Consider the following 12,269-nt stretch of genomic DNA (forward strand, 5'->3'; position numbering starts at 1 on the left):
AAACTAGCAGCTCAAGGTTGATGAACACGGAGTTGGGCAGGGACACACCAGTCCTTTCCACCACACAGGTGCCATCAGTGTAATGACAGCAGATAATGACAAAATGTAAATAATTAGCAAGTGATGCATTTTGAGTATTTATTACCATTTTTAATATAACTTATTTAATTGTGAGTTGGTATAATTTGATTTTTAACAATGGCGGTGTTTAACAACAACTAGCTTACAAAATTTCTGAAAATTTAACACGCGGCTCTCGTAAGCTGAGGGGAGCCGCTGGCCCCAGCTCACACTGCCACTGGCCCCTCTGCGAGGCTGGGCCACCTGACTCCACTTGCCTGTCAGGACACCCCTCTCCTGCCCCCACGCACCCACACAGCCCATCTGGCCAGGTCCCAGCCCCAAAGAGAGAAGGAACATTGGGACCACTGATCACGGGAGGACTTGGCAGACAATGAGGGTGTTTTAGAGTGATCCACCTTCACCTTGGGAAGGCAACTCCAACTTCAGGGTCTTCGGCTAAGACCGGTGGGAGCGGCAGCATTAAGCTCTGGTTAAGAGCATGGCTCTGGGGTCTGCTGCTGCACGGGTCCCAGCTCCACCCCCAGGACCACATGATCTTGAAAAATGACTCAATCTCAGTTTCCTCATGTAAAATGGGAATAATCGTGACACCTGCTTCATGGGGTCATGAAAATTAAATGAGATCACAGACTAAAAGCTGTTAACTGAGTGCTTGGCCCAGAGTCAGTACTCCTGCACACGGGTTAGTTGTCATTAGCAGTATTCAACTCATAGTGGCTTTACAAATGCATTTATTGGTTAACACTACTTTTCACATATAGAAAGCATATACGGCCAGTGTCTGCATGCTTTTAAGTTCTAAAAGCTTCTACATGCATAACCTGAAGGAAGCCTCATGTGATTTGGGGGATAGTCATGGGATTATCATTTACCACTCATTGTTATCTGCACCCTATGGGCAGAGACAGGGGCACAGAGAGGCTGAGTGGTGGCCCAGGTGACCAGCTGGAGCTGTGCCCACGGCTTCTGCTTTCCTTCAGCTGATCCCAGGCCTTCAGTGGGCACTTGTGCTGAGTTCCTTACAGCCTCCCAACAGCAAAAACTGCAAGAACTACTCCTGCGGTATGAGCCTTTTGACGTGGGGTTTCTGAGCCAGTCAGTTGGATTGGATTATTTTTGCATAATTCAATAAGTAAGTATTCATATGGAATAAAAGTGGCCAATCCAAAAAGCCAGTAAACTAGGAGACAAAGCAGTGCTTTTCTCCTACCCCCCTGGCTTGGTGGCACGCCATCAGACTTGGCTTGAAGTTATCTTGAGGGCAATCTCTCGTTTTTCCCCTTTCCCAGCGGAGAGAGGAGTAACAACATCCTGCTCCCCTGAGCACGTGGGGAGGGATCATAGCATGTCCGTCTTGCTCAGGGAGAAGGCCCAAAACACAGACCTGCCCCTTCGTAGTCACAGCTGTGGCCAGACACGCTTTTTCTAGGAAATGGGGACCATCAGATCAAGCCTGTTAATTACTCATTTGAACAAGGCGCGGCAATGGGCACTGTGTTACAGTGCTGGAAGGAGTTACAGATTTTCGGAAGGGCGATTTGGCAACATTCATCCAAGTCACAGATGTCTACACTTTTGATTCAGCAATTCCACAACAGGAACTTACCCCCAGAGATATTCCCACGGACTCAAAATGAGGGATGTAGGTTATGCTTTGCGCCATTGATTACAACAGGCAAAGACTGGAAGCCACAGATGTGCCCCTCATTGCGGGGCTTCTAAATAATTATGGTACTTCCCAACAGGGCAGTCCTGTGTAAAAGAATGTGATGGACGTGTATGTGCGGATATACTAGAATATTTTCCAAGATAGATTAACTACCAAAGCAAGGGGGTGGTCATACATATTTATTTATAAATACTTATATGACATATTTCTGGAAGGAGGTATAAAAAACTGTAAACAGGTGAACTGAGTAATTAGAGCACAGGGAAAAAAGATTCTATGTGCTTTCTACCATATAATTTTTTAGTCCTCACCAGAGGATATGTTTATTGATTTTAGAGAGAGAAAGAAACATGGATGTGAGGGAGAATCATTGATCATTTGCCTCCTGTAAGGGCCCCAACCCGGGATGGAATCCACAGCCCAGCACATGCCCTGACCGAGGATCACACAGAAACCCCTTGGTGTACAGGACGACACTCCAACCAGCTGAGCCACCCGGCCAGGGCGCTACCATAGATTCTTTAGAAAATCTTTTGAATGTCATTCTATTTGCATGCTTTATATGTTCAAACTGAATGTTTATTACAAGCTGGTGTGTGCACCTATAGAAAAACAGGAATTCTTAAATCTAATAGCAGTTTCCTCTGAGTTAGAAGCAGTGGGGCGGTCATCAGAAAGGGGAGGGGGAGGACGGAGGCGGCGGCGGCCTCTCCGCTCATCCTGCTCACGGAGACCTCCCTGTCCACAGCAGCAGGCAGAAGTGGCCCGCCTGGCCCAGACCCAGGAGGAGAAGCTGGCTGCCGCCCTCAGGGCGGAGGTGCACGACGCTTCGTGCCAAGTGCAGAGCCTCCAGGCTGAGACGGAATCCTTGCGCGCCCTGGTGAGTGGGCCAGGAGGAGACCTGGCTTTTCTTGGAACAATTTTACCTCTCCACCATTGAACTGCAGTCCTGCGGGTCACAATATACAAGGGACTTCCATCTCACAGCAGGTCTTTGAGGCCTGAAAGGTTATCTGATACCGAATCACAGCGTGGTAGACACGGTGAGTGCCCAGCCCAGACACGCTTCACCAGGCTGCCGCCATGAGTGCTGGCCACTCGTGCCCGCAGATGCTCCTCCTCTGCTGCCCCCCTTCTCCAGAGAATTGCCCTCAGCCAAACAGAAGACACCCGCCCTCGGGAAGTTAGGCCAGCCCCCTTCCCAGCCAATGGCTGGCTCACAGGGGAATTGAAGACCCAGCTCCCTTGTGTCAAAGTGGAACCAGCCCTTAGTGTAATTCACCCTCCAGAGGCTCTGTGGGGTCAAGCTGTAGCCAGACGCCTCCATGACCACCTCCTGGCTCATCACCTTCCCTGCCCCATCCTGCTCTCCTTGCTCCCCCTTTTCCTGAGGGCAACCCCTTAATTATATCCACACCAGGGTCCCTGTCTCAGGCTCTGTTTCTGGGGCACTCAACCTAAGACATCTAGAAAGCCCCTCAGACTCAGACTCACTGTGGTTGTGAGTGGCTCTCTCGCATCATTAATTATTATTATTAATTTAAATGATTGTTAGTAGTACAGCAGTGCACCTCTGCTCTCTGAGATGGCCTAAAGTTCAAGCACAGCTCCTCCTGGACGCCCCCTGGAGGGCACCATGTGTACTGCAGAGATGATCTGAAGACCACTGAGGCCCAAGAAACCCTTCTCGCCCACCAGCCTCAAGTCCTGGGGCTGATTAGATACCATTGTTAAGGCCCTTTTCTTCCACCACACCCCATAAATCTGCATCTCAATTTTGCCACCCGAATCAGCCCCATCATTAAACCAGCAGCACCCCCCCCAACCTTCCGCTGCAGCCACAGCCTGCCAAGGAGTTAGTTCTAGTCGGCTCCCCTCAGAAACAACTTTCTCCCTGCCTGTTGTCAAGATCATCCTATCGCCCCCAGTTCCCTTCCTTCGCGGGTCTTCAGGTCACTGGGGTCCATTGTCCTCTGGCCAGCAAAGCCACACAGGGCCGGGGCAGCTCAGGGAGGAGGTGCAGTCGTCTTGCCACACGTGACCCGCACCACGTGCTCCCCTTCTGCCCTACTCATCCTCTGCTGGGATCTGGGTCAGAGCAAGGGGGTGAGAGGAAAGGATCTGAAGTGAGAAAAATCAGGAAACTACTTTTTAAAGCAATGCTGTTTCACACTTTCACTTCTTAAAAAATCTAAAAGAGATGGCATTATTTATGTGAATTTATGCTCATTATTTCATTCACCTGCCAGAACCACTGGTAAACACCCTAATGTTAGGGGTGCTGGCTTTCCCCCCTGTGCTTTAGGCACAGTTAAGGGGCTGCCCTTCCCTCCCCAGATGTCCTTCTGGTGACAGAAAATTCCAGGGAAAAGATTTGAGAACATATTCTCAAGGCCACACCATCAAAAAAGCCCAGATGAATTACTCCTAAATGGCAGGTGGCCCATCACTCAGCACACACTCCACATGCATACACTGGGTGCCTACTATGTGCAAAGCCCTCCCGTAGACCCTGGGAGGCAAATATGAATCGGGAGCTTCCTGCCCTCTAAGAGCTCGGACCTTGGCTGGTGGGGGAAACCTCTGCACAGAGAACTGAAGGAAGTGGAGGGTGCTGTGCTCCTCAGAGTGGGTGCTCCCAACCGTTTCCATTCTCGGTGAGCCCCCCCGCACATGCGCACCGCTGTCCCTCAGCAGGTGCTGCCACCTGTATTATCCTGCTGATAAAATTAAGATCCGCCAACACAAGATCTCTGGTTTCCATTTCCCACTTCAACAGACCTCTGAAGCTGTATCCGCCACCTCTTTCCTTCATCAGACTCCAGCTGTCTTGTGTTGCCCCGTCTGGACATTCCTCCATCTACTGTCTCCTCTCGTCTGCACTTGCAGTGTCCCTAACCCTGGGCCCGGTCCACCACAGAGGCCTTCCTCTGCCAGACCTCCCACCGTCTCCCAGCTCAGGCTTCATGTTAATGTCCAGAACTCGTCCGTTACTTTCCTACCCTTCAGTCCTTGGATGCGTCCTCCCCGTGGCTGGGAGGAGACTCCTCCCCACAGGTGTGCCCACCCCTACCGCATACCCTGAGCACAGGTGAGCTGAAATGCACAGCTCCTGACTCCCACAGCTGGGTGGTGTCTCCCACCTGCCACCCACTCACACTCACAGTGGTGCCTGTGATGAAATTAGCTCATCCACCAAAGTGGCACTAACTACTTGAGGGCAGGGACAAGGTGTAATCACTTTTATGTCCCCAAATTACTCGGTACAGCGCTGAAAGCAAAATTTCTTCCAAGTGACACCAATAGTAATAAGAACACGCTCATATGCATTCTCTCATCGGATCCTTGCAGAAACATTGAGAAGAGGGCTGGGCTGTGGCTACCATCCCGTTTTGCAGATGAGAAGTCTGTGGCTCTGGGGCTTTCCTCCTAACACAAAGAAGTGGAGGAGCCAAGCCCCGCTGGCTACCTTTCTGTCCGAGACCATGCCCACCCTATGGAACGAACGGGAGGGCTGGCACTCAGGCTGGGGTCAGCCCTGGCTCCTCTACCATGAGCTGTGTGACCACTAAAATTCCATTTTCTCACTTTTTATAAAGTGAGGATCTATTTGTATTTATCTGCTGTGTTCGTGGCTTAGGACAATTTAGGCAGAATTCAGAGAGGGTTTTTTCTTCCCTGCTCCATGTAGCACCTGCTGGGGCTGGAACATCCAAGAACGGCCGTTTCAGCTCCCACATCTGGTGCCTCAGCTGTGCGTCTCTTTTCCTCTCTCCTTGTGTCCCCTCTGTGTAGCTGACTGTGACTCCCTCATGTCATCGGAGTCTTGCAGAGTTGGACTGGGGTCCGGCTTCCATCGGAGTGTGAGCACAAAAACTAGCAGTTCTCTTAACACCTGGGCTGGGAAGTCCCTGGACATCACTCAGGCAGCATGCTACTGTCAGAGCAGTCACAAAACCAGTCCAGAATCAACAGGAAGAGAACGAAACTCCACTTCTTGATGGGGCCACAGCAATGGCCCATAGAGAAAGAGCAGGTGGGGCGGAGATCACTGTGGCAGCTGCCTTTGAAAAAGTGATCTACCCCTGGACCATAACAGGATTTACCTTATAAAGCCATTGGGATGATTACTGAGATAGTGTGAGCCCTTAGCGCAGTGCCTGGCACAGAGTGAGCTGTCAATAAACAGCATTATTAATTATCACTATAGCATTCATAGAACCACCAGTAAAGTAACCCCAACTTTGCATCATCTGGTCCCCTAACTTAAACCCATGGTTCTAACTGTTGGAACAAATGGAAAAAAAACTCACACCCACAACCAGAGACTTAGGTGTGGTGACATGCTAGCCATGCCTAGGACTCAGGACAGGCTGCCTCTGTCACCTTCTGGCTCAGGTAGATCAGAGTTCTGGTCACTGCACCTTGTAGCCAAGGTTAGGAGCACAGACAGAGCCAGAACAGGTAGTATACCCCCCATAGCCTTCAAACATGGCAGAGTTCATCCAGCCACCCTGTCATCCTCACTCAGAGCAACCTGTGCACACACAAGGCGCCCGCAGGTTACATGAGCCTCAGAAGCCAAGCTGATGAGATGTTTGGCCTTCTTTTCCAGCCAGACACCATTTACACCAGCAGCCAGGCACTAATAATGGTGCCTGAGGCATACTAAGCTCTGTGTTCAGTCAACTCAAATCAGGAATTCTAGACCAGAAATTAATAGGTTGCTATGTTACTTTCTGGAGGGTTTATAACTCAAGGGCATCCCTTCAAATCCCCATAAACTGGGGAGTAAGGGTGCTCGTGAGGGCTCAGTTTGCTTTCTGGTGCTACACGTGCCGCCTAGCAGGCCAGGGCTAGGACCCGTGCAGCAGGGGCCCGGTCCCAGGACTGAGGCTCAAGCCTCTTGGTGTGAACCAGGCCAGGATGTTGGGGGGCTCAGATGGTGAAACTGAACTTGGCCTCTGAGGGTGAGACGGAGGTTCCCAGGAACCCACCCTGGGCAGTGGGTCCTGAGTCATCAGGGAAAAGGCCTAGGCCACATGCAGGAGTCGCCCCTGAACTTGGATCCAGCACTATAAACAGAGGACTCAACCATGGCTCTGCAAAATGGCTTTCCAAATCACAGGTGTTACAGGTCCAATGTCAACAACCTCTACTCATAAACCAAACAATTTCCTGATAAACAAAGGGAGAAAACCTGGGGACTGTGGGAGAGATGGAACAATAATTCTCAAAGTTGGGGTGGCCATTTCTGTATCCTCACTGTCATAGGGGGGTTCTCAGATCCCATCAGCAAAATAATAGCCTTAGACCAGTTACTAATATACATCTATTCAACTACCAATCACAGTTTGCTACCTGTAAATGTAGGATGGGAATCTGACTCAACATCCTTGTATCCCATGGAATTAAGATTTAAATAAGATAATATGGTGACCCCACTTAGCAACAGCTGGGATCTAAGACAGCATCAATAACCAAAAATCTTTCATTTCAGCCACAGTGGTCAAAAGGGTACAAAAAAATCTCCTCCTTGGGATCAGGGTACAGGAATTTGTTTCAGCAAAATTTGACTCTATCCAATTTAGAAAGATATTTATGTGTTTCTTACGTGTTATGTAAAAAGCCAGATACTAAATTATAGGTTCACCATAGTTACAACTATTAAAAATGTTAGACAGATGTACACAGATTTTTAAAGGCATCTGTGGTCAGCCCTACAGCATGCAGGGCATGGTACACAGGGAGATGAGAAAAAGGTTTCCAGCTAGCAGGGAGACAGATAAATAGGGTGATTAGTGTACTTAAGCGCTGTCATCCTGAGCAACCTACGCACACAGGCATCTACACCTACACTGTGCCAGGCCCTGTATTGTCACTGGGGTTACAGACACTTGGTCCCTGCTCTCAAAGAGCTCACCATCTGCTAGAGGACACATGCCCCTAAGGACCTCAACCCACTCTGAAAGTTCCAGGGCACGTGTGCACTCAGGCAGCCATGGAAACCAAGAGGAGGAGCACCTAACCCAGCAGGTGGTGATAGGGGCAAGAGAGCATCAAGAAAGGCTTTCTGGGGTAGGGGGGTGACCCCTGAGCTTAGAATTGGGGATGAGTAGGAGCCAACCAGGTGAGAGGATGGAAGGAATGGAAAAGGATGGTGCAGGTGCAGGAAACAGCATGAACCCCGTTTTACTCAAAGACTAGCTGTGTTCCCCACTTAGGTGTGGTGGGGGTAAAGATGGAAAGATGCCAGGCCACTCCCATGTGCCTTGTTAGGGACACTGCAGATGTGGTTAAAGCACAGGAGATACAAGCCCAGGTTTGGACTTTCAACAGAGCACCGTAGCTTCCGTGTGGGGAACGTAGCAGAAGGAGGAACTAGAGGCAGAAAGACAAGCTAAGAGGCCATGAGGTTACCCTAGATGAGAGGTGATAAGCATCGATCCTGGGTATTGGTGACTGGAGAAGAGAGGGAACAAATGTGGAAACTTTTCAGAATGCTCAAGAGGCAGGATTCCACAATGACTGAATTTGGGAGGGAAGCAAGAAGGTCAGGGGCATGTCTTTCCCCAGTTTCTAGTTCTCATGAGCTCACCTGCTGAAGCACAGAATAGGAAAGACCAACAGGTCCAAGGGGAAGAGAGTGGATCCATTTTGGACGCCTTGATTCAAGGTGCCCTGGACTGTACGTAGTTCCAGCAAGAAGTTCATCATGGGTCGGGGCTTGGGGGAAAGGTCTGTGCTAGAAGTGCCAAGGCAGGAGTCATTGGCAGAGGGGAGAGACCCATGAACACAGGCCCGGGGGCACAGCTCAGAGAGAAGCAGGCTCAGGATAGGGGCAGTGGGGCCCCCACAGTGAAGGGGCAGCCAGAAGGAAAGGGATTAGCCAAAATGTGCACCCAAAACACTGGAGAAAAAAGTGCTGAGTATGGAAAGGCCAGGGACATTCATTCTAACTCGTAATCTGGGAAAGAATGTCAGAGGAAACAGCATTTGAGCTGAATGATGGATGGGGTTTCAGCAGTGGAAGGGAAATCCGCCCCCCAGGGGGTGAGAAAACCTGAGCAAAAAGGCCCAGAGGCCACTGAGAGAGCAAGGTTCCTTTGAAGAGACACCTGCCAACTGCTTCCCTGTGTGTGTGTATGGGTGTGTGAATTTCTCTCTCTCTCTCTCATTTTCTCACTCATCTTTCATTCTTATATTTCATCTCTCCCCATCCCCCCATCCCCTTTCTCTTCCTTCCTTTCCTGCCCTCACCGCACCCCCCCCCCCCCCCCGCTGCACATCCCACACACACACATCCACCCTCACCCCATCAGAACAATCAGTGAATTAAACTAAATAAGAGTCTGGCCTCCTGAGGAAAATTCATTATTTCCACACCAAGCCATATAAGCTTAGCAAGGTCATTGTCCTTGAAGAAATGGAGGACCAGACCAATGCCAGCCCCTCCCACTGCTCTACATGCCTCCCACTCCAAGGACCCTGCCTGTCTGCCTTGAGTTTGGACATGTTCCTTCTTGCAGAAACGAGGCCTGGAGAACACCTTGCATGATGCCAAGCACTGGCATGACCTGGAGCTACAGAACCTGGGAACCGTAGTCAGCAGGCTGGAGGCGGAGCTCCGGGAGGTGCGCGAGGAGGCGGAGCAGCAGCAGCGGGCCCGTGAGCATCTGCTGGCTCACAGGTGCCAGCTGCAGAGGGACCTGGCGTCCTACCACGCTCTGCTGGACCGGGAGGAGAGCGAGTGAGTCTCTCTTCTTGTTTAATTATAGAAGGAGCACAACCCATTGTTTTAAAAAATATTGTTTTCAAACACTTAGAAGTAATTGAGATAGAAGAAATCACCCCGAACTCCCCAACACACACACACACACAGTCCCATAGCTTAGCTCTGTCCTTCCAGGACTCTTCTATTCCCACATACATATGTGCACAAGTATATAGACAAATATATATGCATGTATACACGTGTGTGTGCACCTGCCTATAATCACATGAACAGATGTGCACACATAGACATACCTATAAGTGTTCATACATACTGAGTACAGCAGGTTCTCAAATAAAGTCTTTTAGTTCAACAGCATTTCATTATAATGTTGATGACATGTCATAGGAACTTATTTATATTAATTATTCTATAGTAAAATTGGTTTCATCATAGTTCCCAGAACCTATTGACAATGTTATGTGAGGACTTGCTGTACATACATGGTAACTATTAGGAATGCTTTCAGCTGCATGTAATAGAGCCTAATTAGTGGGTCTATAAACCAATGCACCTGACATTTGATGTGCACCCATAGTACCCAAAATGCACATTCTCTTTAAATGGGCATCTCTTTAAAATGCACATTCTTAAAGAATACATGGACAAAACCAAGGGGGAGGGTGGAAGCAAGGGAGGGAGATGGGTTTGGAGGAGGTGGGAGGAAGGGGTGGGGAGAAAATACAGACAACTGTAATTGAACAACAATAAAATAATTTAAATTAAAAAATAATAAGATAAAATAAAATAAAATAAAATGCAGATTCTACTTCAGTGGGTCTGGGCTGGGGCCTAAGATTCTTCATTTCTAACAAAACTCTTGGGTGATGCCAGAACCACTGGCCTGCAGACCACACTGTGAGCAGCGAGGCACAAACCGTGTCTGCTTACAAGTTCCAGGAACAGGGTGGTCTAGGTTTCTCCATGATTTCATTAAGGTCCCAAGCTCTTTTCATCATTCTGATATGCCATCCCTGCCTGACACATTGATTTTTTGTCTTCCTCTTTGTCACCCATGGTTGCCAAACGCCTACCACAGCTACAGGTATTATGTCCTCTTTCACAACAAGAAGGGGGAAGGAAGAGAGGACAGCAAAAGGGCCTCTCCTTGGGTAACTTCTTTGTCAGTCAGAGAAGGAAAAATGTTTGAGAAGTCCTCCAATGGACTGTCCTTGATTTCATTGACCATACCTACGTACAAGGGGTGCTGGGAAAGCAACTTTTTAGCTTTTCCAGCCTCCGTACTGGAGAGAGGCCAGGAGAAGGGATGACATAATGTCTATGTAGATATACATGTATATATATGCACATATGTACATAGATGTATACACGCAGTCTTTTTTTAATGGGCAAGGATTCCAGGAGCATATGCCTGAGTCTTGGGACTAGCTTCTTGCCAGCTCTTTAAGGAAATCCAAGCCTTTATTCTATCATAATTCTAGGTTTCCATATCTCCCTCCAAGGTCCTTTCTGTGGCATGCATTGAATAAGGAATAGAATATCATTTCTAAGAGATAACTTAGTGATTATATAGTCCAAGCCCCAGCAAAAAATAATGTACAAAGGCCCAGAGCAGAAAAGGAACTTTCTGTGATCCGGCGGGCAGGTGGAGGCAGAGCCGGGACTGGAGCCCCGGCTCCCGGCTCTCTGCAACGCACGCACTCTGTAACACCCATCCCTTTCCTCAGAACGCCAGGGAGCTGCATGGAGGCCACCTAACCCCTCCCCCTTTCACAGGGAAAGTGTGTCATCAAGCACTTTTTCAACTGTCTTTTCATGGGATGGTTACTGTTGATCACAAAAGCTAGATGTTTCTGACCGAGTTAATTTTTGCATATGACTATGAACATCTGAATAGATGCACACATTTGTTTTAAACATATACACAAAGCACCAAGTTAGGCTGACTTTTCTTCAGGAATACAAGAATACCATTCAGTGAGTGCCTGGGATGTGCCAGCACAGTTTCACATTCTCTGTTATCTCCATTTTCCCTGAAACCCTGCTGGGGTGACATCATCATCCCCATTTTACAGAAGAGAAGCAAAGCCTCAGAGAGCTTCAGTCCTTTGCTCGAGGTCACGCGGCTAACAACCCCGGAGCAGGGATGTGAAACCCAAGTTGTTTTGTTCCAAAGGCCAACTTCTTTCCACGAGACACCCACCTTTCCTACACTCTTCCTGTGATGTCTGTACTAATTTCCGTCACTCATGGCTTCTCTCACTCAAATGTGTTTTTCTTTATTTGTTTCAGGCAATGAAGAAACTTTCTCTTTTCGTGAAGGAAACGCTGCCTTCCTCACCATGAAGTTTCTTAAGGATTTTCTCCCTACCCCCCACCAACCCCCAAAACCCCATCTATCCCCCACCTACCCCAAGCTGGATTACCTGCGAGATTCCCGGGTTGATTCAGCTTGAGCTGAAAAGCTTCCTGGAAGTGGAGAGAGAGGGTCCTTCTGCCTTAAATTTAAGTAGTCTGTAGCTTAGCAACCTCCCTGTCTCTCTCCAAATAAATGTTTCGTGTGCGGCTTCCAGTCTGCCTACCTTGTTCTATCAGATGGAGGCAGGTAGTGTTACCAGAAAGGGGACCTGGCCCCGAGAGGGGCTGCCCAGGGCCCACTGGAAGTGTGTGGGTTCTTGATTTTGTTCGGGAAAGATTTCACAACACGAGTCCAGGTGATTTTGAGAGTGTGTTTATTAAAGCTGGGGACAGTGGAACAAGGAAGGGCTTAGCATAGCAGAA

The 12,269-nt window shown here is 48.9% G+C and overlaps 1 protein-coding gene across 4 annotated transcripts in view; it reads left to right on the forward strand.

Annotated features, from left to right (window-relative positions):
* Positions 1 to 12,060, forward strand: part of BFSP2 (beaded filament structural protein 2) — a 67,444-nt gene extending 55,384 nt beyond the window's left edge. The window contains exons 5-7 of one of the 4 annotated variants that reach the window (XM_036030663.1): positions 2,499 to 2,633; positions 9,283 to 9,503; positions 11,781 to 12,060. In XM_036030663.1, the coding sequence (XP_035886556.1) occupies positions 2,499 to 2,633; positions 9,283 to 9,503; positions 11,781 to 11,787 (363 nt within the window). In that variant the 3' untranslated portion in view covers positions 11,788 to 12,060. The remainder of the gene's footprint in view (positions 1 to 2,498; positions 2,634 to 9,282; positions 9,504 to 11,780) is intronic. The other 3 variants (XM_028517856.2, XM_036030664.1, XM_036030665.1) reach the window with 3 other exon arrangements.
* Positions 12,061 to 12,269: the final 209 nt, after the last annotated feature.

The sequence above is a fragment of the Phyllostomus discolor genome, chromosome 7 (genome assembly GCF_004126475.2).
Source record: "Phyllostomus discolor isolate MPI-MPIP mPhyDis1 chromosome 7, mPhyDis1.pri.v3, whole genome shotgun sequence".
NCBI lineage: Eukaryota > Metazoa > Chordata > Mammalia > Chiroptera > Phyllostomidae > Phyllostomus > Phyllostomus discolor.